This window comes from Spermophilus citellus (assembly GCF_964194105.1).
Source record: "Spermophilus citellus genome assembly, chromosome: 8".
Lineage (NCBI taxonomy): Eukaryota > Metazoa > Chordata > Mammalia > Rodentia > Sciuridae > Spermophilus > Spermophilus citellus.
In genome coordinates this window covers 103,605,563-103,633,330 of record NC_138189.1, presented here as the reverse complement: position 1 = coordinate 103,633,330, position 27,768 = coordinate 103,605,563, and the positions used below count along the sequence as shown (strand labels likewise).

The 27,768-nt window shown below is 35.6% G+C and overlaps 1 protein-coding gene across 10 annotated transcripts in view; it reads right to left on the bottom strand.

Moving 5' to 3' along the window:
• The window catches only part of UBE2D3 (ubiquitin conjugating enzyme E2 D3), a 31,858-nt gene that overhangs the window by 2,493 nt on the left and 1,597 nt on the right, over positions 1-27,768 (bottom strand). For 4 of the 10 annotated variants that reach the window (XM_081304289.1, XM_081304288.1, XM_081304287.1 and 1 more), the window contains exons 2-9: positions 26,874-27,028; positions 13,355-13,452; positions 8,854-8,917; positions 8,718-8,749; positions 3,808-3,904; positions 2,671-2,776; positions 1,068-1,161; positions 577-626 (exon numbers count right to left, since the gene is read on the bottom strand). In XM_081304289.1, the coding sequence (XP_081160415.1) occupies positions 578-626; positions 1,068-1,161; positions 2,671-2,776; positions 3,808-3,904; positions 8,718-8,749; positions 8,854-8,917; positions 13,355-13,392 (480 nt within the window). In that variant the 5' untranslated portion in view covers positions 13,393-13,452; positions 26,874-27,028 and the 3' untranslated portion in view covers position 577. Of the gene's footprint in view, positions 1-576; positions 627-1,067; positions 1,162-2,670; positions 2,777-3,807; positions 3,905-8,717; positions 8,750-8,853; positions 8,918-13,354; positions 13,453-13,988; positions 14,184-26,873; positions 27,029-27,752; positions 27,763-27,768 lie in introns of those variants that run through there. The other 6 variants (XM_081304290.1, XM_081304294.1, XM_081304291.1 and 3 more) reach the window with 6 other exon arrangements.

Sequence of the window (27,768 nt, the reverse complement as noted above, 5' to 3'; positions counted from 1 at the left end):
CATTTAAACTAAGAACTAAATTCAACTATTTTTCTATACTTAAACAGATAAAAGTTTTTTCTACCCAATTCCATTATGCTACTAAAGAGATATTCTCTTCAAAAGCTAGCACTTTAAATCAAAGGCTTTAGTTTAGCATACAGGGAGCCACAAAATACAGCTGACATTAATGCATGCTTGTCAGTAATGAACATTTAGATTAGATGCTTAGGCTTTCAAGTGTTTTTCCCTTATAATCCTACCTCCTGGCAAAATTTGAATAAAATCACCACATTCCATATACTACTGGTACATTTTCAAGCTAAAAATTTAACACCATGGTAGTTTGATACTCTTAAACTTCTACTTCTTAACTAATGCTATGTAACTGCTTTGCCATGCAAGAATATTTTCAAACAGTACTGACTATGAGGTATACTTTCACGCTAAAGAGAGCTCAAGCAGTTAAACGTACAGTTTTCAGAAAACTGCCACATCTGTTACCTTTTGTTAGTTAATACAGTGCCTTAAAGCATGCAGCACTCAAGTGCTGGCAGTTCCATGAATAAGCGCACCATAGAGTGCAGATCTTCTTACCCTACAACATAGCGTATTTCTCTGTCCACTCTCTTGCTAACCTATTGTACCTAATTGAACAAGTACACTTAGCATTAATTATAACATACAACAGTTACAATGGTTAAGTTGAACAAACATAATTCAAATATCTGAGAAATTTAGAATCAATTTTTACGACAGTACTAATATAATTTTATTAAAACAAAAAAAAACTACACCTGGGTGAAGAAAATGTGATTTCTTCCCTCAAACTTGAGAGTAAAATGACAAAAGTGCTTAATGTATTAGAAAAAGAAAACCTGAAGGGGTTATTCATTGTCACATATACCGAAATCTGGGTTTTTAAAAAATAATGCATTTTTAATAACTAGATTGGGGCACATTTTAACCATTATCTTACCAGAAAACAAGCATCAAGTCTTCCTGCAAGCGCCACAACTTACAACAGAATATAAGCCTGTCTCATTAAGATCCTTTTAATAGCTTTCCTAATACTATTGCATACTTACTTATCTCTGTCTGTTTTATAGATCCGTGCAATCTCTGGCACTAAAGGGTCATCTGGGTTTGGATCACATAGCAGTGAACAAATGGATAAAAGAACTGTAAAGAAAATAAATGCATGTTACATAATAGCATCAGGAGTTTGAATAATTGTCAACAGAACTTTAGAATCTGCAGTACAAACTTCATTTCCTCAAAGGTTTTTGTCTCCTTGTCTCTCTATAAGGTAGAGACCACATTCCCAAGAGTATTGGTAAAATAATGCCAAGCTCTCATGGACAAAGCGAGTCTTCACAGTTCTAGTTATTACTTGACCTTTTAACATACCAACTTAGTAGATGATAGCACTATGGACCATAGATGTCATTCATTTTGAGTACCCGTTATGTGCCAGTCAGTAGACAGGTATTGTTATGAGACTATAAGATCAAAATGCTTAAAGCAGCAGCATGAGAAAAAATTAACCATCATGTAAATGAAAAATTTTTGTTGACAGAAGGAAATACAATTTATTTCAAATCCAAATGCATGGGGGAGCATATAAAATTACACAACAGAGAGTACCCTGCTACATAGTAACTTACAATATTAAATTACAACTGATGTGATAAAATAATAATTTAGCAAATAAGAATGCCAAAAAAACAAGTCACTAAAAGACAAACCACCACACCACCAATTCAAACTGCATTTATAAAAAAAGTTTTCAGCATCAGAATACATCTCAGATGGGGCTAGGGTTGTGGCTCAGTTGTAGAGCGCTTGGCTCGCATGTTCAAAGGCACTGGGTTTGATCCTCAGCACCACATAAAAAAATAAAAGTTATTAAGTCCAATTATAACTAAAAACTTGAAAATACATCCCAGCAGTAGTGACTCGACTGGAATTTGTCACTTAAAATCCATGTATTTTTTTTGTCCTCCCTTCAAATACACCTATTTCACTTTGCACTTACCAAACTTATGGTTTATTCATAAAAAGTTAAGATGTACGACTATCTTAAAATATGCTTAAGTCATAATTAGTAACATTAAAAACCTAATTCTATGTACCTAAGGAATGGCAAGTTAACACCCAAAACTGAAACTAAACTAAAAAGACATACTTTCTTCCCTCTCTTAAGAAGTTTTGTGCATAGGTGATTTTTGTGGGGTGAAAAAGATATAAAATGCTTCCAGAGTCACTCAAAAAAGAAACAACTTAAAACCAAAACCACTCTATTGTGACATTCCTGCAGTATGGACAACCTGTTAAAGATATGTCACATAATAAACTTCCTACTCAAAGTAGATCCAAACTGATCCAGAGACTTTCCCAAGATTCCACAGTTTTAGACTAACAATCCTAGGTAAGAAACACCTAAATCAAGGTTCCATAACATGTGACTAGAAATTTATTTAAAGGGAACTTTTTAGGCAACTTTTCAAACATAATCTCTTTAACCAACACTGATAAAAGAGTAAAAAATAATGTAAGTCTAATCCCTTCTAACCTTATAATCACAATGTTGAAATAAAAATACTCAGGTAAGTAGATTTAAGGAGTAAACTCCCGGTAATTATTAGAACATCAGAGTAGCTCAAGTTTATTCTACTACAAGTATTTTACCTTTAGAAATAGTTAAAGCAGGAGACCATTGTGATCTTAGAATATCAAGACAAATGCTGCCATTACTGTTAATATTTGGATGATAAATTCTTGTTGTAAATGCAACCTAAAACAAACAAAAAAACCTAAGTATTTTATCCAAATAAAAACAAGCATTCTAAACTTAAAACTTTAAAAGGCTTAAAATATTTCAAACTGAATCAATACAACTTAATTTATGTACATAAAATTACCAAAAATTATCAAAACTGACTTTTACATTCTGACCATGAACCCCAAGTGATTCCTTCTTTTAATTAAAATTAAAAATATAACTTTGGGGCAAAAAATTTCATTACTAAAATATGCTGAAAAGTTCTGAAGATTAACTGTTTTTAATTTATTATTGAGTAGTGGAGATTTAACCTAGGGGCAGCTTGCCACTGAACTATATCCCCAGCCTTTTATTTTGAGACAGGTCAAATTGCTTAGGGCCTTGCTGAGTTACTGTGGCAGGCTTTGAACTTGTAATCCTACTATCTCAGACTCCCGAGCTCCTAAGATTACAGGTGCATACCACTGAGCCCTACTGTTTAACTTTGATGTTACCATGTTAAGTGTCAAAGGAACACAAAGATATTTAATACTCATTAAAATATAAGGTTTTGGTATAACCAAAACTTACAGCTCATTTAAAATCAGTGATACATGTACATATTGAACTTTGCATTTTCACTGTACATAATAAAAATTTGAATATCACAGAAATATTTCAGAAGAATTGTACCACTGTTTATCTTTAAGCGACTCAGTCATATAGTGAAACCAAAGTAATGTGAAATTGCAATGCATTATGTGCACATATGAAATTGAATCTGTTTTTACAAGCCAATAGGATCGATAATCCAAATCAGTGTACAAATATCAAGGAAACACTTCCACATGGTATATTTGAATCTTGCAATATTAATGACAAAGCAAATTGTATACCCATTTATAAAGTTCAAATCACTCCAGCTTTTTAAACTAAACACCATCTATTATATTCAACTTAAATTATTCTTATTCAAGCTCAGCCTCAATCACACAGAACTATTTCCATGAATGCTTGATTCCTCTAAAACAAAGCATAAATCTTTACTAAGGGAAAATACTTGCCTTAGGTGGTTTGAAGGGGTAGTCTGTAGGAAAATGAATTGTCAAAAAGAATACACCACCTTGATATGGGCTGTCATTCTGTGAAGAGAAAAAGATGCTTAAAATTAAAAAAAATTTAAATAATAATATTAAATAATATTATCTATTCTTTACACAGAAATGAAGAAATCTAAATTATTCCAAAAAAACTCAGTTCACAATAATAAAAAATATAAAATCAAAATTACTATATAGTGAATCCTATTTAAATCCCATTTTATAAATTTCCAGAGTATTGGGAAAAGGTATCCAGAAACACTAGTGTTCTAGATCCAAATTCTCATAAATGAAAAAGTACACTTAACAATAATAAAGCTTACAAACAGTATCATGTACTGGTCAGACTACAGAAATTAGAAAGCAAAATGTTAAGTGTGTTCAAAAAGCAGACAAAAACAATTTTTTTTTTTTTTTAATTTGAGACACGGTCTCATCAAGTTGTCCAGGCTGTCCTCAAATTTCCTACCTCAGCCCCCTGAGTCCCTGGAATTATGGGCATACACCAACCAACACACTTTTATCAGGCAAATAAAAACTTTCATAGATCTGACACTTTTAGAATATAGCTTATCAATTCCAACTCCTCAGAAAAATAATTATTAACTCCCCACTACACGCTAGATGTGAAAAGATCACAGAAAATGATTTTTTAAAAAGAAAAGAAAGAAAGAAAAGAAAAAGAAAGAAAGAAAGAAAATTGGACAACCAATGAAAGCAATAAAAGAGTAAGCTACTATTGAGTCCTGCCGCAGTTTTGGCTGGGCACAGAATCACGAGCCACTCAAGCAGGAACAAAACTTTATTTTGAAAAAGCCGCCGATACTCTCTAGGCGCTGGCAAGCCAAACCCGGTCCTCCCACGCGGGCGTCTACCGGGACCGCGCGCTCCCCCGGAATTCCCTCCTACTATCCTTCCCCAACCAATGGGAACTCTCCATGAGTCCCGTAACATGAGTCCCGTGTAACATGAGTCCGGTAGCAGGCCAAGGTGAACAGCGGGAGTCCAATTTCCATATGAATGTAAATCTTAACATAATCATATCTCAGTGGCTAGCTGGCGTCACTTTACAACCAAAGGTGCCATACATAGTATATTTGCTTCTGGCTCCTAGCAGAGTCCTATAAAATTTAATTAAAAAGACCTATAATAACAAAGCAACACCCAGGAATAGTAGGGGAAATAAATAAAATCAAAACCACCATTTATTTGACCCAGTTATCCTATTCAATATATACCCAAAGAACTTAGGTACTCTTCGATACATTGAATGGATAAGAAAATATGATGTGTATACATACATAATGGAATATTACTCAGCCATAATAAAAAATGACTTTTGCCAGTAAGTGGATATAACTGGAGACTATCATGCTAAGTAAAATAAATCAATCCCAAAAAACCAAAGGCTGAAATGTACTCTGAGATATGCCAGATACTAAAACAATAAATGAGGGTAGAGAGAAGAATAGAAATTCACTGGATTAGACAAAAGAAACTGAAGAGAAGGGAAGGGGGATGAAAATAGGAAAGAGTAGAATGAAGCAGACACAACTTTTCTATGTTCATATATGACTACATCACCAGTGAAATGCCACATCAGGTACAACCACAAGAATGGGATCCTAGTTAGAATGTAATACTCCATATGTATGTATGTCAAATGACACTCTACTGTCATGTATATCTAAAAATAGCAAATAAAATGTAAAAAAGGGGAAAAAAATTCAAAGTAAGGCACCCAAAATATAACAAATTTGTTAGATGAGCATATCTTTGTTAAATAATATGGCTATATTATATAGCATGTAGAAAATAAGTTTTTACTATATAAATAATTAATAATTTTGTGATGGTCCTACATACTAAAGTTTTCCCAAAACCCCATTTCAGATGCTCTGTTTAACTTTCATTCTCCAGTTTCACACAATCAAGGGTTATGTCTGACTGCTTCTGAACGAAGAACTCAATGATGCAATTTAGGCAAAGCCAAATTTCATTTTACTTGTTTAAAAAAGAAAGGAAAAGGGAAAAAAAAGCAGCTTAGCATTTCCATGTTATGTTACATTAAAATTCTACCACATCAAAGAGGAAAAAAGTAAAACAGACTTAAAGACAAGGCCATATTAAAAAAAGAGACAGGAACTATAAAGAAAAACAAAACAAAAACAAAGGAACTAAAAGAAGGAATACTTTGATTATTGTAATCTTAGAAACAGAATTTATATTCTATCTTTTCTGTAGAATCCTTCTATCCCGTTAGTTCTAGTTGCTGCTCCCCTGGTGTCTTATATTCCTTCTGTAAGGAATATAAGAATGATCTTAAATTCCTAGAGATCATTTTTTGCTTCTAACTCCCACCCACATATATTTTGCACACTCTCGAAGTTTCCCTTAGTGTCATATTTATTCCTTGGCATTCATTCAAATGTCTATTCAATCTACTTGGTATCTCATCACATATACAAAACACAAACTCCTGATCTCTTCAACACTATTTTTCCTATCAACAGTAAATCACGATAGAAACCTATAAACCAGGATCTCGCAGTTGATTATTCCTTTCATCTGGCTCATTCACAGTGGTTACCCAGTCCTAAAGAACTTCAAAATTTCTTGAATTTGCCTCTCCTTTATGCCTATGCCCACTGCCACTATCTTAGTTCAAGATGTTAGTACTGGTATTTCTGCTATTATTCTGGCTTTCCTTTCCAATTATCTCTGTCCTAGTGTTAAAGTGATTCCATTATATCTCCTATTTCTTTCCCTTATTTGAAATGTTATTCCCAATAGTCAATACATTAACCCAATTTGCTGGCTATTTACTAATTACAATCATCTACCTTATTTAATACTTCCCTCTTCTACTATATTACAAGAGGATCTTTAAAGAGTAGGGTAAAAACTGGGTGGTGGTGTATGCCTATAATCCCCAGGAACTTGCGAGGCCTAGACAGGATGATCCCAAGTTCAAGGCCAGCCTCAGCAACTTAGTTGAGACTGTCTCACAATAAAAGTAAGAAGAACTGGGAATGCAAAGCTGTGGTAAAGTGCCTCTGCAGAATCCCCACTACCAAAAAAAGAAAAAAGGGAAAATTTCACATATAATTAACCTTTGTAGAAAGTGACATAATACATTTAAAATTGATCTTTATGGATCAGTAAAATAATTCTTACAGACAGATTTTACTTCAGATGGCTTTTGTAGTTACACTCAAGCTAATATTCAGACAGTTCTATCTTTTATAACTGTTACAATTAGATGGAGGTTAGTGTGGTTCTCCAAATACTTTCAAACATATCATTTTCTGCCAACTCCACTTCCAATTGAAGAAAAAATTAGACATGCAGATATTAGAAGCAGTAAGAAAGGAAGTAAATTTCTTCTCTCTGTATGAAGTCTCATTGGTAACTACCCTTAATATAGTACAAAAAATTCAAACATTTTAAAAACCACTTAACTAGCAAGGATCTGTCAAATCTTTCAAAGAATTTTAGTTTTTATCGGTATCTGTGATTCTTAATTATATGTACTATTATTATACACAATTTTTTTTTTAAATTTAAAAAAAAGTATTTATTCCATTCATTTGTTTTTATGTGGTGCTGAGGATCGAACCCAGGGCCTTGCGCATGCTAGGTGAGCGCTCTACTGCTGTGCCACAATCCCAGCCCCTATACACAAAAATTTTTGCCATATAACTTCTAATGATACAGAGCACTTCTTGACTAAAATTTAGCAGCTACTCTTTACTGAAACTTCAATTACATGCTACATTACTGAGAAAGAAATCTTTAGTTCTATGATACTACCATTACCTTAACTGACCTAAAAAGTACTCTGAAGCAAATGTGATTTTGCTACTATCTAGTTCTCCCAAGCGAATCCACAATTTGTGGATTACTATGCTACCACACTGCCTGCTTTATTGTTTTGGTTCACAAATACAAACCATATAGGGTAATCGTAGTCAGAAAATAAGATATTATTTACATTATAATGTGATACTCTGTCCTAAGATGCATTCAGAAACCAAAACAAGGCACTGATGCATTCCACTCTAAAGATACAGTTAACTATTTAAAAGCTGACATCTAAATTTGTGTGCTTGCTTACATAGAAACTTATATATATGTTTAATGACCATTTTCCCATCTAGCATATTACTGGCATTAAATAAAACTAGGAAAAGGAAATGGAAGCAGAAAGTTTTCAGTATAATATGCAAGAAACTTAGAAAGTTCCTTCTATGTTAAGAATTTGTGGAAGATACAATCTTAATCTTAACCCAGGATGTTTTAGTGTGCTTTAATATTCTGAAATTCTTAGATGGTATCCAAATTCTGAATATTCAATTATCCAGCCTATAGATTCTTATCAGGATAGGAAGGAATTTTGCTATATTCAGAATATCACTTTCTGCCTAATATTTTCAAATTTGTATGAGACTAAAATTCTGTAAGAAATTGAATATAAAAATAATACAAGTAAGCTAGATTCCTGGCAACTACAGGAACAGGGTAAGATCTTTGAGTAACAATTCATAATAGAAACAGAGCTAGTAAATTGTCTAAGTAATAAGAATTCATGCCAGTACTTCACATTGCTATGAAGGAAAACTGAAATTAAGGCAAAGAGAGATTTGGTAGATCCAAAGAGATGCTATACTCTACAAAACTGAACACAGGGATACACAATGTACATGTAACAAGTACAATATTCTATTTCTTTCAAAAGTAGTACAATTATGGTATAACCAAACCAGAATACACTACATAATAAAATAAACCTATGAACTAAATTTAAAAATTTATAATCAGACTGATGCTGAATTTTCAATTATAAGCAAAACTTTAAAAGTCTTAATACTTACAGGTCCCATAATTGTGGCTTGCCAATGAAACACTAGAAAAAGGGGGGAGAAAAAAACTCTTTAGCATCATCCCAAAATACAAAAGCTTTTTTGAAGTTAGTCATATTAAAAAAAAATTAATTTAGAAATTACTTACTATCATCCCCAACTGGACCTGCAGAACATTGTGCTGGAGGGTCACGGGCCAAATCACTAAGTTCCTACACCAAAACAGAAAATTGTCATGTAATTTTAATTTAAGGAGACTGAATCCAGGCGTGGTCTACCTCTGAGTTAAATTCCTGGCCCCCAATTCCAACTTATTTTAAAATTTTATTTTCACACAAGTTCTCCTAAATTTCTTCAGTGGCAAAGAACTCCCAGTCCTCCTGCTTCAGACTCCAGAACACTGGTATTACCAGTATATGCCACCATCCCTGATTTCTTAGCGAGGCCATTCTTTTAAGACAATGCAATCACAATTATCAAATACTAGTCTATTAGGAGAAATAAAACATAAGTAACCTTAAGTCTGATTCCTAGAACATGGTAAGCATATTTATTTAACAGACACATGCTGAAACATCTTGGTTAGGGTTCATAAAAGTATTATATACCGATATAAAATTTTTTTTAAATATTTTTTTTTTAGTGTTGATGGACCTTTAATTTACTCATTTATTTATATGTGGTGCTGAGAATTGAACCCAGTGCCTCACATATGTGAGGCAAGCACTCTACCACTGAGCCACAACCCCAGCCCCTAAAATTTTTGTTATACAAACAAAAGCTGATTTTTTTCTTTTTCTTTTAGTTTTATCTTTATTTTTATGTGGCGCTGAGAATCGAAACACATAACCCAGTGCCCTACACATGCCAGGCGAGTGTGCTACCACTTGAGCCACACATCCCCAGCCCCCAAAGCTGATTTCTTACAAATCTCTTAACAGCTTTAAGAACCCAGACAAAGCAGAACTGAACATCAAGACCAGATCAGAGACCCTTCTATGTGTATTAAATCCACAGTTCTTCCTGAACCACACTTGCATCTACAAAATCCACCAACTCCATTTTCCACTTTAAAAATCTCACAAAAGCCAGGTCTGGTGGTACAAACCCATAATCCCAAAAACTTGAGAGGTTAAAGCAGGATGATTGCCAAGTTCAAGGCCAGTCCAGGAAACTTAGCATTTCTGAAAATAAATTAAGGGCTAGGATGTGAAGAGCACTCTTATGAAGAGCACTTGTCATGCACAAGACCTTGGGTTCAAATCTAAACTTCCCCCAGACCCCCCAAAAAAACCCAACTGAAAAAACTCCACAACCCTCACAGGGCTAAGTATCCTCAGGTTGAATCTCATTACCTTCACCACCCCCCTTTTTTTTGAGGGTGAAGGATACCAGGGATGGATCTCAGGGACATTCCAACCACTGAGCCACATCCCTAGCCCTATTTTGAATTCTATTTAGAGATAGGGTTTCACCAAGTTGCTTAGTGCCTGGCTTTGAACTTGAGATCCTCCTGCCTCAGCTTTCCAAGCCCCATGGGATCACAGGTAATATGCCACCGTGCACGCTCATTACATTAACCTTTTAACTATTCCTAAAATTCTAGAATAACTACTTCTCTAGCATGTGTGAGGCCCTGGGTTTGATCCTCAGCACCACATTAAAATAAAGATATCGTGGTTCAACTAAAAAATAAAAAAAAATTTAAAAAAAAAGGACAAGGTCAGGAGCCAACAAAAAGACAACAACAACAACAAAAACCTAAAGAGCTAGAAAGCAAAAGAAGTTCCTAATTTTTTTTTCTTTGTGCTGGGGATTGAACCCAGGGCCTCACACCTCCTAGGAAAGCACTTCCATTAACACTTTTAAGTACTTTCAAATTTCGTATGACACTAAAATTCTGTAAGGAACTAAATATATCCTCAGTCCAAAGGATTTTTTTTTTTTTTTAAAGAGGGCTGCAGTGGATTAATGTTGCTCACACAGCCTCTTCAAGACTTCCTAAGCGTCCCAAGTAGTAGCTGGGATTCCAGTGGCACACCACCACACACAACACCTAATTTTAAAAGATAAAGAATAATCTGTCCACTGCAACAATTTAATGTTATTGATACATTCACAACTCTTAAATGTTTAATCTTCTCTTTCACTTAATCAGAAAAATTTATTCACTAAGGACAGGAATCAAACTGCATGGAAATAAATATACATATTGGTTATATTTTTTCCCAACTCTGATCTTTGATAAAACACTTGTACATCCAGCCCTGTATTTATTATAACCCCACATACTAGACATATAAAAAATGATGATTCCTAGCCCTCAGATGTGAAAGTTTTACCATGTGATCAATTAATGCTTTAAGCCATCTGGTTTACATTTTGTTCTAGATTCTTTTTTTTAACATAGCTATTAGCTACATTCAAATAAGCCAGAGTGAGTTTAGTAGATATTCACTTTGCAGTCCTATAGATTCTGCCTTGTCTTCATCCACTAGAAGATTCTCAATGGCCAGAGTTCTAACATAAGCTCAAATGTGCAAGATTAGAAAACTTCTTTTCCTGGTTATTTCAGATTAAAGATAAACACTTCCTCCTTTTTAAGGACAGAATATAGGGCTCACTGATAACAAAGTAGACCCACTTACAAAGGACTTATCAGCCCACTCCTCCAGCCTTTGGTAAATGGAAGTATGACACTGCTATTTTTTCTGCTGGTTTCTTTTTTGTTTAATACCAATCAGGTATGCTAGGTAGTGGCCTCTGAACCGAGAGTTGGCAGGGTTATGAGTAAACATGGGAATAAATGAGAGGGTGGGCAGCCAGCCCCGCCTGACTAGTCAAAGCTCTTGCTCAGTATAACAACTATTTCATTATTCCAGTAATAATGTAACTCTAAAACAGGCTTGTTGCAGGCCTGTAATTCCAGCAATTTGGGAGGCTGAGGCAGGGAACTTGGACAATGTCTCAAAATAAAAAGGATTGGGATGTAGCTCAGTTGGAGAGAGCCGAGTTCAAAGAAACCCCCACAAAACAAGTAAGAAACCCTACAATTCTGTATTCCTTAATTGTGATCATATATATATATATATAAAACTATGGCTGCTATATTGACTACATCTGTAGAACAGCAGCTATACAAATAACTTATAGGGTTGGGGATGTAGCCAGTGGTACAGGATTCAATTTTTTACTACCAAACAAAACCAAAAAACCCTAATTTTATTGTGAATCAATTATAGTGCAAATTTAACAATTTTTTTTTAAATTTAGATATTCTCTTAAATAATTTCAGAAGAATTATTCATGGGATTAGGGGTGATACATACCAACAAGAAGAAATGCAATGCTTGCCAAAAATTCACAATTTAATATATACTGAATGAGTACACCATAAAATATGTGAAAATCTGCTGGTGAATACAAATCCTATCAGTTTCAGTTGTTTGAAGAACTCCTATATAAACAGACATAAAGGCCCCACCCATTCTGGCACTGACTTTAGGGGGAGATAAATACAATTTAGAGGATTAATTTTGTTTTTTCAGTATCTGTTGGCAATCTTTAAAATAGGCACTCAATAAACTTGATATAAAAAAACCCCACTTTTAAGCATGTAGCAAATTAGAATAATTGAAGAAAGCTTCAAAACTAGAAGATGTTTCAAATTTTTCCTTACAAAACTGAGAAACTAAATAAAAGATTCAAGAGAAAAACAAGTCTATAACTGTGCTTTAAATATTTCAATTTATGGGAAAGCTCTATTGTTGGAGTTCCTATTTTAACTGGTTAAGTTTGTATTCTATACCAGTATGGAATAAAATTGAGATCGCTTACAATATAAAAGTCAAAGTGGGTGAAACATTGATAAGAATGAAGACTAATTATAGAATGGTTTTGTCATAGAAAAAAAATTTTGCCAAAGAAAAGCATTCTGAATGCAAATGTTAAAGCATCTGGGCTAAAATAGTAATTCCTACACTTAAAAAAAAATGAGACTATTCTCCATTTAACAGGATATGTTCTAAACTTATTTTCTTTTGCAAAACTGGTTCTAGAGACAGGAGTCAATAGAGGATATGAATTTAAACTTTACTAGCCTCCAAAGAACTGCCATCTTCATCACATTAACAGATGGATATTAAACAGCTAACAATTTTTAAAAATATACCTATTTAATAGTTCTGCCCCCCCAAAACAATTTGATCAATAAAATATTTAAGAAACTATACAATTCAACAATATTGGGATTATAGGTATGCACCACCATGCCTGGCCTTGAACTATTTTTTGTTGATGGACTCGACAGGGAAAGAGTAAGGGATAATGTTGCCCGTTTAAGATTTATTGGCCAAGAAAGCATGAAATCAGCCCTAAGTAAAATGTTCAACTTCTTGTGTAGCTTAAATAGAGATAACACTGAAAGACAGCCAAGTGAAGAGTTAATTAGAAAAGTACATATACACTTTAGGTTGGGGAGGACAGGCTAAAAATAAACATCATCACTATATAAATATTACAGGTCATTAGAATTGGTGAGTGTGTTCTGGATTTACAGAAAAAGTCCTAATAGTAAATTCTTAATTCAACATTAAGAAATGGATCTGGCACCCTGAAAATTAAAAGTAAAAACAAAAAACAAACTTTATGGCTGGGGATGTAGCTCAAGCGGTAGTGCGCCTGGCATGTGTGTGGCCCGGGTTCAATCCTCAGTGCCACATAACAAAGATGTTGTGTCTGCCCAAAACTAAAAACATAAATATTAAAATTCTCTCTTAAAACAAACAAAAAGCAACTTTAAAAAGCAGTGATCAAACTATATCTAGTATGAATAGTTCAAGTAAGTACAACTTTGCTACAATAAACATCACAGGAAGAGCAAATATCTTTTTTTTTTAAGATGGGGAAGAACAGCCCCTAATGCTCAACATGTAAATATACTCTCAAATATTCAAGATACTAAAAATTTGAAGAAAATTAATTCCAAATACTTCTAATTTTTTTTTTAAGAAAACACTAAATGCTTTTCACTTTCAAAAAATATTATATACTAGATAAACAAAATAGTAAATAACAGCCAAACCACTACAGGTAGATTAACTCTATGTGAAATGTTTGGAACCAGAAGTATTTTTATTCCATATTTTTGAACATCTTCCCTAAACATAACACACTTAGGGGATGGGTCTCCTCCCAAGTCGGAACACAGAATTCATTTACTTTTCATGTATATTTTATATATATATAAAACCTATGGGTAATCTTATACATTATTAGTGATACCTGCATTTTGACTGTAACCTATTACATGAGATTGAGTGTGGAATAATCCACTTGGTGCCATCATGTGGTGCTCAAAAAGTTCTAACTTTGGGCTGGGGATGTGGCTCAAGCGGTAGCGCGCTCGCCTGGAATGCGTGCGGCCTGGGTTCGATCCTCAGCACCACATACCAACAAAGATGTTGTGTCCACCGAGAACTAAAAAAAAAAAAAAAAAAAGTTCTAACTTTTAGAGCACTTCAGATTTCTAATGCTTAAGCTGCATCTGAAAAACTTTTCCCGCAGCTATCCATTAATCAATAAATGGGTTCATGTCCCATAGCATTCATCTGCCAACCCTATGATCACCCAAACCTTTATTAAATGGCAATCTATTTTAATATCATCTACAAACATCATACCATCTACAAAGTCATATACTTTGTTATAGATTAGAATCAAGCCCAGTCTGATAGGAACATTTTCCCAGATTCCAAAACTTGTAAGTTGTACTGCTTAATTGGGGAACAAAATCAGAAACTAAAAAGACTTGGGCAACTTTAGTTCCCTCTTTATTTACGGAAGCACATGAAAAACAAAGCCCATTTTAAGGTTATAGCGCTTGCCTAGCATGTGTGAGGCACTGGGTTCGATTCTCAGCATTGCATATAAATAAATAAAATAAAGGTCCATCAACAACTAAAATAATATTAAAAAAAGCCATCTCCAAATCAACTTATTCCCCTTTCCCATACAAAGGATAAAAATACAAATTTCAAAGTATATTATCAAAATCCCAATGCATTTTACATAAACATTGCTAATACTCAAAAGACAGCATTATGAAGTAAAGACATGAGTATATCATAGTATCAGTATAAAGTCTCACTTGTAAACTAACTCAGGACAACTATTTCTTCATCTATAAAATAGGAATGTCTATTTTAACAGAAGTTTTGAGACAATGAGACTTAAAGCACTGACCTAGCACATAATGCACTTAACAAGCAGACCCTATATACACTGCCTATCTTAAAAGGTAAGATTTCCTGGGTGAAGCCCACAACTAACTTCTTTATTCAAAAAGAGCAAAACCTTTTTTGTACACAGACCACAAATACTAGCCATAGCTCATTTAAATCTTTGGGCCATGTGATAAATCATTAGGTTGAGCTGTCTAAAATGCCTGCTAAGCATCTAAATGCGTATTACTACAATCAGTGTGAAAGCTATTGACATTATTCAAGTTCTTATATTTATTTACCAAGTTACGTATTTAATAAGCATGTTTGAAACAATTAAAAAAAACCTTAAGAAAAACATTTAGTAATATTTTTATATTTATTTTTAAGTTGTAGTTGGATACAATATATTTTATTTATTTTTTAAAAAAAATATATATATTTTTAGTTATAAGTGGACACAATGTCTTTATTTTTACTTTATGAGGTGCTGAGGATGGAACCCAGTGCTTCACACATGCTGGGCGAGTGCTCTACCTCTGAGCCACAACCCTAGCCCCAGTAATTTTTAAATAAAATAATTTAATGATGGTTTGGCCCAAATACCGGAAATGATTTCATTCATTATAAATACTAAAAGTCATATAAAGCTGAACTAAAATATATGAACATACTATACATACATTTGAATTAAGAACCCTAAAAAATTATTCAAGAAATAATTTTCTTGCACACTGACATTTATGAATAACCATGAGTGCTAGCATTATCATTCCTTTAGAATGCAAAGTATAATTTCAGATAGTTAATGCTATCTGAATTTATCAGCTATTTATTCTCATAATTTTAGGCTCATTATTTTCTAAATACCTTATTTTCCAAATTCTCTATGTTCAAGTCATTTCTGAAGTAATAGATATAAAATTAAGCTAATAAACATGTATTTAAATATACTTTAAATTCAACATAGAAAAATAACCTAGGTAAAATGTACTAAGGCTCAAAGTAAAATGTCTTTTAAATATAAAACAGCTTTTTTAGACCTTACCACTTTTCTCTCTTGCCTTTTAAATAGTGGCCGATGATAATCCAATGATATGCCAGTGCTTACCCTGGAGCTATCAAATAGTTTTCATGACAATATTATCCCCAGAGAATGAGCAGGGGGGAAAAATAAATCATTACAGATGTTCTTCGTTGTAATTTTTCCCTTTCTCCAAATGTGACTGTAGTCCTGGGTGACTGGTCAGTCAATTATTTGGACATGACAAACCAAGGATTTTTACATCCTCGGCTTTGGTGAATAGTTTGGAAAGTACATAAAGTCTGGACAATGACCAAATTGTCTTTGGTCTATGCCCATGATTTTCCAAACAAAATTTTCCTTCTGTAATCTGGAGCTCTAAGGATGTCATCTCATCAGAGCTACAGGCAGACATGTGCACTGGATCTACAGGGGGAAGCCAATTGCCAAAGAAAAAGGGACTGCCTGGGCAACAGAGAAAACAAAGCAGACTTGGCTTAAAGATGTGCAATAAGTCCCTGCAACTGTAGGCACTAGTTCCTACAGCTATTCCTTTGATCATTAACCACCATTAAATTTCCTTCTAATAAGTCGCTTATTTAATCTCGGTTATACCAAGGAGAAGGAAAAATAGAGCAGGAAAAGAGTGCTACCTGGCACCCTTTACCAAGTAGTTAGATCTTTTTTTTTTTTGCTAAAACAATGTAATGTTTGAGTATTGCTAGAAACGTGGAAGAAATATAAATGAAGCAAAGTCTCAAAATGTAATTAAGAGGAACAAGAAGTCAGGCACCTTGGCTAATAAACAGTTAGCTTTCTACCACAGAAACTAAAGGTTAATTTAATTCCACTTCTGAAATTAAAAGTGCAATATTAACCTATGAACTAAAATTTTGCCAAGAAATCATTTATTGATTCATATGAACATTGCCTTTTGGGTGCCAAGCATGTTAGGCTTGAAAATACTAAGGTAAGTAAAATAATGAACAACTTACCTCCTCAAATAAACTAAACTAAGCTAACAAAACAAAAGAAAAAAATATGCATATACATGCTACAAGCTTAAAATAACAAATATACAAATGCATTCTAAATTCTGAAAAGGTAACCAGTAATTTTGTCTGGTTTAAAATAGTGACATTTCAGTTGGGTTGACAGGAGGAACAAGCATATAGTCAAAGAAAAAAAGCAAAAGCAAAAGCAGCATTAAGCTGAGAAACTGAAGTCAAGTGTATGGAAGCACAGATTTTAAAAATTTGCTTGAACAAGTATTATAGTTTGATAAACCACAGACACAGAACACAGTAAAGGAATGGTTGGAAAGGTTGATTAGGGATGAAAAAAAAGTTATATCAAAGACTACTCCAAAGGCAAATGGAAGACACTAATAAAGACAAATCAGGTTTGAATTTTTAATGTACTGGCCATAGTACACGAGAAGTGCTTCTTTTTTAACTTTTAAATTAAGTCATGTCCTAAAGCACCTGCGTAGATGCTTGATCTAAAATTTAACACTTTTATTGTACTTCCTTTATGTTTTAAGAGGGATAGTAATGAGGTCTTCTAAAATACCTCTCAGATCGGCTTCCCCTTTCTCAGGAATAAACAATCTCAATTTCTGGGGGGTGGGGAGTGGTGGTACTGAGGATTAAAACCTTCAAATGCCAAACAAGCATTCTACTACTGAACTACATCCCTAGCACTTTTCCCCATCATATTTCTGAGACAGGGTCTAAGTTGCCCAGCCTGGCTTCAAATCTGAGATCTGTCCTCCTGCTTTACTCTGTTTAACATTACAGTCCTTTGAAAATGGGAAAGGAACAACTGAGTTTGCCTGTAGGACACATTGCTTCAGTAGAACCACATGTAATATATGCCAGACAACTCAGAAAATAGAGACTAAGTTTCAAAAAGGCTCCATTCTCCATAGGCTCCACATTGAAGACATATTTAAGAATACACACACACATATATATATATATATATATACACACACATATATATATTATTATTAAAAAAGAAAGCCAATTGAGAAAACAATTTTACATTCCATTGTTCAAAAGAAAACTATTTGAAGATTGAGAACAATTTCCAATGAAGCATCTTTTCAAATAATTTTTAAAGACATTAGAGTTTGAAATTTTCACAGGCTTACTAACAAAAACAATTTACAAAATTATCTGAAGAACTGAAATTGCCAGCTCACTGCTCCAGCAGATGGTGAGTGGCTAGGTCCAGAAAGAACAGTTCTCACATGGCACCTATAAAATTTTCATGCTCTGCTGACCATACCTCCCCCAAGGAGAAGAACATTATTCAGATGAGTTCTTTGCTAACTATTAAGACCACTCAAACAAAGTTATAATGGAGACTAACCAACTCTAGTTGTTATTGCTTCACTCATCTTGAAGGAACACTAAAAATGACCAACAAAATACAATTAGGGTACAATGCTAAGAAACTGTACTGCTTATAAAAAGAAGATAACTCTTTCCCCACAATGTTCTTTTTAGAGAAATTTTCTCATTTTAGGATTAGCTTTCTCTGTCTGAACTACTTCTTCTAAAATTTTCGGCACAACCCGATGTGAGAATCCAGCCCTTTTTACCCCTTTGGAAAAATGCTACCTTCCTTTAAAAAATCTGGAAGATCTAAAGAAAAGTCATAAATCACTCTACCTTTTTCTAATCTAGGTATGATCCTCAAAGCTCTCATGTGTTCTTAGTTCACCTCAACAGATTCACAAATCTCAACTGTCTGCCTACTTCCTGAAGACCTGGTGGACAGCCTGGCAAAAATCAAGACTGAATTCAGCAGATTTGTTCACCAACAAAATCTATTTAATGGGCAACCAACAGGTACAACTTATTCTCATATGGACATATACGTTTATAAAAGTAATGGATTTCACCACATTTTTATCCTGAAAACCTTTCTTTCGTGGGATTTCTACAAGAATGTATATAAACAGTTTAGAGGAAGAGCTTTCCTGTGATTATGATGGGATGCAAGATCTTTGATTTCCGGAAGTAAAATATAAACAGGCTGACAAGATATTGAACTAAAAGTCTAAATATAATGCTATGTTTTGTGCTTCTCTATTATTTCTCTTATTCAATGATGTGTGGCACTAGTAGTTATGTGACCAACTATAGACCATAAGAATAGCAGGCCAAGCTACTGAAAATATTAGTCTATCCTAGGCAACTTAGCAAGACTCTGACTTAAAAAAAAAAAAAAAAAAAAAAAAGGAAGGAAGGAAGGAAAAGAGAGGGGGGGAAAAAGGTCCCTATCAAAGAGCTTAATAATCAGACATACAAGAATTATTTGTGAATAATGAAGCTATAAAGCAGCCATGTCAGGTAAGCCTTTATTAAAACTTAATGCCTGTCATTTGAGTTTCTTGAGCATTTACAGACTTTCAATGACAAACATTATTTGTATATCAGATCAACATAACCCAAAGACATTAATGAAAACCAAGGTTCTATCATCAACCCTGCTACTGAAGTATAATTCTGCAAACAACATCCTCTCCAAAGTTCTATCATTTCCTCAAAGCTTATCAAAACTTAAGTGATACAATTATGTAAGACCAAATTTATGGACTCTTCCCCTAATGCCAGGGTGCTCCACAATCATTTGTTATCCTAATTCTATGCTATCCATCTTGCACTTCACTTCATCAAAGGACTGAATGAGGTCATGCAGACTTCCCATCAGTACTTTTACCATTACTGAAAATTAATTTTTTTATTAATTTTCTATTTTTTTTTTGGTACCAGAGAATGAACCCAAGGAGCAGTCCACCACTGAGTCACATCCCCAGCCCTTTTTTGTATTTTATTTAGAGACAGATTCTTGCTGAAATGAGTAGGGGGCCGCTATATTGCTGAGATTGGTTTTGAACTTGTGGTCATGCTGCCTCAGCCTCACTAGCCACTGGAATTACAGGTATGCACCACAGCACCCAGCAAAAATTAATCCCTTGTATTAAGGAGTCATTTTTTTCAGAAGTAAATTTGACTTGACTTAAAAACTACTTTCCTGATTCAGTACCAAAACAGCCTTTAGCTGGGTGTGGTGGTGCACACCTGTAATCCCAGTGGCTCGGGAGGCTGAGACAGGAGGATCGCCAAGTTCAAAGCCAGCCTCAGCAAAAGTGAGGTGCTGAGCAACTCACTGAGACCCTCTCTCTAAATACAAAATAGGACTGGGGATGTGGCTTGGTGGTTAAGCATTCCTGAGTTCAATGCCCAAAACCAAAACCAACAGCCCTTACCTCAAAGCTTTATGTTGGATCAAATGAGGGTATGTATGAGAACAAAGTGGAATACATGCTGTGATAAGGAAATTTTGAAATTTGAGAATTTACACTCAGCTGACCATTCAGCAGTCAATAAATGCTATAACTCAGACAGGTGCAATGGTACACACCCATAATCCCAAAGAATAAGGAGGCTGAGACAGAGAATTTCAAGTTTGAGGACAGCCTCAGCAAATAAGTAAACTTAATGAGATACTGTCTCAAAATAAAAAAGGGCTGGGGATGTAACTTGCTGGTAAAGTGCCTCTGGGTTCAATCCCCAGTACCAAAAAAAAAAAAAAAAAAAAAAAAAAATCAAAAGCTTTAACTGTTCATGTAAAGATCAAATTTATCATAATTTTTATTAGCTTTTAATGAAACTTCTGTATATCATATATAGGAACAAATATCCAGGAAGGAGGACTTCTGCTCAGATATATATGGTTACTAGCAGCTATTTCAACAGGATACTTAGCAAAAACTCTTTAAGATATTAACAATTTTCACAGAACTCCTGATTTCAGAAACACAATATTCAGCCCCTTTAAAATTTTTTGGGGGGCTGAGGTTGTGGCTCAGTGGGAGAACGCTCGCCTAGCACACGTGAGGCACCGAGTTCAATCCTCAGCACCACATAAAAATAAAGGAATTGTTTCCACCTACAACTTAAAAAATATATATATATATATATATAATTTGGGGGGGGGGAGTGGGTACTGGAGATTTAATTCAGGAGTACTTGGCCACTGAGCCTCATCCCTAGCCCTGTTTTGTATTTTATTTAGAGACAGGGTTCTGAGTTGCTTAGTGCCTTGTTTCTGCTGAGGCTGGCTTTGAACTTGTGATCCTCTTGCCTCAGTCTCCTGAGCCACTGGTATTACAGGCATGTGCCACCTAGCCTGGTTAAAATCCATGTTATTTGTAATTTCTTCTGAGAAATCCTGAAAGTTTCTTTTATTTTAGGGATTAACAGGTTCTGCACAATGTCTCATTACACCACTGACGAGGCATTAACTTCCTGTTTAGTCCTAATTATAGGTCAGATAAATTCTATTCATTAGACAAGATACCAAGAATGGCTTGAATGAATAATACAATTTTCTTTCTTTAGATCACCCTGAAGGTAAGACACTTTATTCAAGCTGGGCCTGGTGGAATGCATTTGCAGTCCCAGTAAGAGAGGACTGTGTGAACCCAGGAATTCAAGGTCAGCCTGGGTAAACAGAGAAGACATAGTCTCCAAAAACAAAACAAAAACAACACAACAACAACAATAACAAAAAAACCCACCAGTCTTATCTGGACTGGACCAAGACAGTAAGTCAAAGTTAGGTTCTAAGCTTTACTCCTTGAAACCTAATAAAGCACTTCACGGACATGAAAAACCAAAATAATCATCAATTTAGTGGTAGAAAATATGCTAATTATACGTTAGCCATATTATAAAAAGGTTAGGATAACACGAATAAATACCTTGAAACAAGTTAACAAAGAAATCATGAATCACCAATGAGATCCCAAAGGTTAAATAGGACAAATTCAGCCATGAAAATTTGGGTCAAAGTCTCTGAATGATACAAAGTAAGATTAAGATGAAAGTGTAGCTGGAAGATACAATTCAGATGTTTGAACAAGGCATAAAAATACTTCACTGAAATCTCAGCAGCTCCGAAGGCTGAAGCAGGAAGATCACAAGTTCAAAGCCAGTCTCAGCAACTCAGTGAGACCCCCATCTCTAAATAAAATATGAAAAAGGGCTGGGGATGTGGCTCAGTGTCCCTGGGTTCAATCCCAGGTACCAGAAAAAACAACAGTTCATTGAACTTTTCCCCTCCCCATATAACAAGGCCAAGACACTGTTCTGAGAATAAATCTTATTAAGAAAACTGGCTAGTAAGACATTAATGTATCTGATAATTATACTATTCAATACTGATGTAAGATCATTGCTATGGCAGCAAGACCAAATCAAGACAAAATTTCCAGTTAGAGAATAAAAACAGTTTAATTTTGTCAATTTCAAAACACTGATTTGTTTTGGCAAGGGGAATCAAGTACTTGTAAAAGAAAAGCCACACAGTAACAATGACAAAGTAGTACAGTAGTTTAGATAAACCTATCTTTAGTAATAAGCAAACCTTGTGTGAACATCAAGATTCCCTTTAACTTCTTTTAAACATTACTAACACGTTGTTGAAAGTGAAGTTGTACAAAGTTTATATGTTTGTTTTCTCCAAAGAGATTCTCCTGGGTAACGAGTCTTCCTCATTTTTCATCCCCTGGGACTAGATTATCATGCCCAACACTGATTAAGCATTAAGCCCCAGTTAAGTATTGATTAGATTATTATCCTCTACAACTGGGGTTCTTAATTCAGAATAAGAGGGATTTCAGCATTACTCGGATATCATTTCAAAATTGTCTGTTTTCAGACAAAATGATTCAGTTAAGCTCAAAACTCTATGTAGCTATTTTTTTAAAACTGAGCATTCTGAAATTAAAACCCAACTGTTAAAACCCACACGTACAACAATATACAGTCGGATTTGTATACACTAATAGAAGCTGCTATTTTAAAACTAATACAAAAGTCAATCTAGGATTTAAGAATTTGAACATTTAGTTTCTTCAACAGAAAGAAATCATTATAGCAAAATGCTTTTGAAAATCCTCAAGAGTTTTATCTTGGATAACAAGTTGCACCTGAACTTAGAACTGACATACAGTTTTTCCCAATGCTAGCAAGAGTATTCAACTTTACATCTATGTGATTAACAAAAACTAAAATTAGTAGCAGATGAGCCACAAGAATGAAAGAGAAGGATAGTATCAGCCACCATTTTTCAAATTAAACAATGAGGTTATTATATGATCACATCACTCAGTTAAGCACCTATCCTGCATAGTAAGCCAGCTGTAAAACCACCTTAGGACCGTATAAAAGAAACATTCTCAAGACTCAAGTGTATCCAGCTTATAGACTGGTTGAGGACAGAAAGTGTATTTTGCTCACTTTAAGATGCCTCTAACACTTAACTGGCACGTGGAAGTTTCTAGCACTTAAAAAATTAAACTCACTCCTTTCATATATTCTTTTTTTTGGGTTTGTTTTTGAGAGGGGGGGGCGGGAATTTTTAAATTTTTTTAGTTTTTGGCGGACACAACATCTTTGTTTGTATGTGGTGCTGAGGATCAAACCCGGGCCACACACATGCCAGGAGAGCGCACTACCACTTGAGCCACATCCCCAGCCCCATATATTCTTAATACACCAATCAGTTATAACTAGTTATAGTAGTGAAATCCCCATTTTTTAAATATCAAGTGGATAAGAGAAGCTTACTTCAGGTGGAAATCTAATTTGAACCTTAGTTACTAGCTATGGGACTAGATAAGTAACTTAACCTGTCTCTGTGCCCGTTAACCTCATTCATAAAATGGAGCTAACACTCAAAGTTAGAAAGTGTTCAATACATAGTAAAGGCTTTTATCAGTAGCAGATATACGCAAAGTAAACCTTTTAAAATGACAAAACCCAATAGATCATTTACAAGTGCAGTGGTTAAGAGAACACTAGGGAACCAAATGACCTGGGTTTTGATCCCAACTCTGCCACATACGAAATTAGGCGTTTTCCCCTCTTAGCATCTGTGCCCCTGTTTTCTGATTTCCAAATAGAGATACAAGTGCACTACTTCCTTGTTTTAAATTAGTTAATACAAGTTTTGTTTCAAATAGTTATAACATACTGTAAATTATGAAAAAATGAGTTTTCTTTTACGTTTGGTTCATGTTCGATTTGGGGTAAAATTTACAAATATCCTCAAAACATATATACTGCAGTTATTTTGTTTAATGGGAGTGGTACAATTACCTATGGCCCCAAACACCAATCATTTTGCAGTTCCCACTTTTTTGATTTTCGTTGCCTAATAGACCTACTTACGACCATAATACAGGTTGGCACAGGTAAAAATTATAACAAAAGACAAAGGGTAAAATTATTTGATTGGTCTAAGAATAGCCTTACAAAAAAAAATCATACTGAAGGAAAAAAAATTGTTCTATGGCTTGATCAAACAAATTATTGAAGGTTCAAAGTATTCCAATAATATATTCATGAAGAATATAAACATATCTCAATATCTGTCTTGGGGCACTTCAGATACAAATAAATTCAAAGTAGGTGAAAGCACAACAAAAATCATACTGATACCAATGGTTAATTTGATTCCTTAAGAGGAAGGTTAAAAGAAAAAGAAACCCCTTCAGAATTGTCCCCTCAATAAAACTTTTTGGACCTGGGAATATTTTTTAAAAGCTTCACATGTGGTATATCAAACCACAAACAAGTTAAAACTTTCTACAGGTTGGATCAACCATGTCCCAGAAACACTGGTTCTCCAATTTGGAAAGTTTTATGTCAAGATTCAATCTTATATAATTCTTTATAATAGTCTGAACAAGAGATAAGCTGGTATTAATTGCTAGACTAGAAATCATAGTTAAAAAACAAAACCAAACCTGTTTATGTGAATTATACACTGATATTAAAAAGCAGTAGTATTCTTTTGTAACTATTAAGAGTGACATGCCAGAGGCCTGTTCAAAGCCACACAGTAACCCATGTGTCCTCAAAAATACCTAGACACTGAAGATTTCTTTTTACTGCTGGCATCCCAGTGTCTAGAACAGTGCCTAGAAATCTATAGGCACACAAGAATTTATTGTTAATATATAACAAATACCCATCTAATAAAGACACATGGATAAATCTGCTCGGAGCTACAATTCTAATTGAAGCATTTCCCCTCAATGGTCACTCTCTACCATTATGTTACTGCCTCTCTAGAGTTTTTAAATCATTAAAGTGGTGTCACAGCAGCTGGGTATCACCTGTAAAAGAAAAAAAATCAATGAGACCTTCCTTCAAAGTGTTTTATTCCACACGGATAAAAATGTGAGATTATTCTCCACTGTAGTGGCCTGAACTAATTCCAGACAAAAAATTTTGATTAGTACTGAATATTATGTTCTCAAGTATGCTGTAAAATAAAACTAGGATCCTATGTGAGTTTGCCCTCTGGTCACATAAAGGTTATTATTTAAAAATAATCTTTAAAAGTTTTAAATCCTAGAAAGGTCTTCTTCCTTTCCTTTGCTATCATTTCAAAAAACACAGGTATTCTACATCAACCCCTAGTGACAATACCATTTCAGCATTAGTTATCTTAAGAGTTAAGATGTCAACTTTCATCAAACAGCAGTTTTGCCAATCAAACTGCAAAGTTATATTTAGTAAATGCAAATTAAGCAGCACTGAGCCTGTTTTGGTAAAATGAAATCCTTGCCATTCCTTCTGTAGAATTCTCTTTATAAAGTATCCTATCAAAACCAAAGTTTTATCCTAAAACCTCCCCTTGTGTCCTATCTTCTAGTAAGGCTGAATTTATTCCATGACATTTTTTTCAAGTTAGCTGTAAATACTCCACCCTCCTTGATTGTGCAAGAACCAAATACAGCACACATACACAAGTTACACAAAAGGTAAACACAGTCTGAGAGTATGAATTTAAGTAAATTTCGAGAAGTGGGTCTCAGAGCAGGGTTCAATCCGATATAAAACTTAACACTTAACAAAGAATATTATTTCATATTATTACGAAAGGAGATGCCGGAAAGGGCCTGAACCAGTTAAAGCAGCCGCCATCTTAAAATGCGGGACAGAAGTTAGAGCAAGAAAATGAGACTAAACCACCGGAGGTGGAGGTTCCGCTCACCCCCAGAGCTTTGAGAAATCCTAGCCTTTTCTCAACTTAGATCGATAATTTACTATCAAACCACATTTCAAGCAGCGAAACAATCCTTCTTATGGCTGTTATTAAATGGGCAGAGGCAAAAAAATAGGTACACCTAGTTTCCCTTTACTGCCATCCCCCCTTCCAAGCCAAAAGGAAAAAAGGAGCTTCCAGAGGCTTTTACATCAGTTCCCGGTGCCTCGGAAAATTAGCTTCGGGTGCAAGCTGCAACTACAAAACATAGGAAGTGGCAACACTGTGTCAGTCCACCTCCTCCCAACCCTACTCATTCTTGTGTAACCTTCCCTGAGTCGACCAAGTTTCATTCACTTCAGCAGGCCAGAGTTCCACCCTGACCCTCAGTAAAGTTCGGGACTCACAGCTCTCCTCATTTCTTAGTTTACTACCTTTTCTTTTCCCCTCGAGAAAGCCTAGAGCCTTTATCTTAGAACTAAAAAAATTTTGAAGAACCAAGAATACGAAGCATCGTGACATCTGCTGGAACGTCTCTCCGCAATTCCAACACCTTAATCGGACTCTGAGTAGAAAATCGAAGCGCCTCAAGTCTCTTTTTCTCGCTCACAATCAGCACCGATTCCAATGAGACATAGAATAACACCTCGCTTGTCACAAGTGTTCTGTTCCCCAGTCTCAAACATAATTTCATAAAGCATATCTTCGTTTTCCACCTCCCAATGAAAGAAGTAACCCCAAGAGGTATTGTCAGAGTTATACGTCCCTTCCACCCCCACGATTTCCTCCGGGCCCAGGTCTTCCTTTCCTCCCACGACCCCATTCCTTTCAGTCCCAACAATATACCTTATTAATCCGTTTCAGCGCCATAGTCTGTGCTTTTCGTCTGGCTCCTCACTATCTCGGTGTGTGCTCAAAGGTCCGGCCAAAACTCTTGATTATCCGGGCGGCGGGGAAGGATTGTCTCTTCGTCTCACACCGGCTGTGCCAGACACAGGCGCCTTTTTGCAAAAACGGAGCAGATCAGCACTTGCACTGGCCCCGGAGAGACCCTGAAGATTCCAGGTCCCTTAAAACGGTCGCGATCCGGGGTGGGTGGGGTGGCAAAGCCACCAACAGCCTCTATGCCGTGCTTCGGACCGAAGTGGGGGCGAGGGTGACGGGAAGAACGGAGGGGTGGCTACAAGTTTAACTTCCCGGTCTCTCCAAAGGAAGAGACCCGGGTAGGAGAGGAGGAAGCGTAGGAGAAAGGGGTGGGTGCGGGGCAGGGTCCGGAGCCCAGCAGAGGAGGAGCCGGGGCCTAGTCGGCGCTATGCCGGCGTCACTAGGGCAAAGAAAGGCAAGGGGGGAGGGGGAAACAGGAGTCTCCGGACTGACGCCGGGCTTCTTTCGGTTTCGGCTCGAAGGTTTGGCCGGGGTAGAAAAGGAAATGAAGAAATAGACTTAATGTGTGTTCCTCTCCCCGAAGCTATAGCTTTTCAGTGTCGCCCCTGACGCCACCGTACACTCCGCCTTCCAGCGCGCTCTCGCGCGCGCCCGCCTAGCCACCACCACCGCCACGCGCCCGTGCTGCCCCTGAAGCTCCGGCTTAGGCGCGAGGACGCGCCCATTCCCCCTCCCCTTTAAGCAGAAGAGGCCCGGGTTTCTCCAGCCTCCCCGCCCTACCCCACCCAACCCAACAGGCTGGCCACTCAAGCCACCGAGGGCCCGTATTTCCCCTCTTACCCGGCCGGCCAGTGGG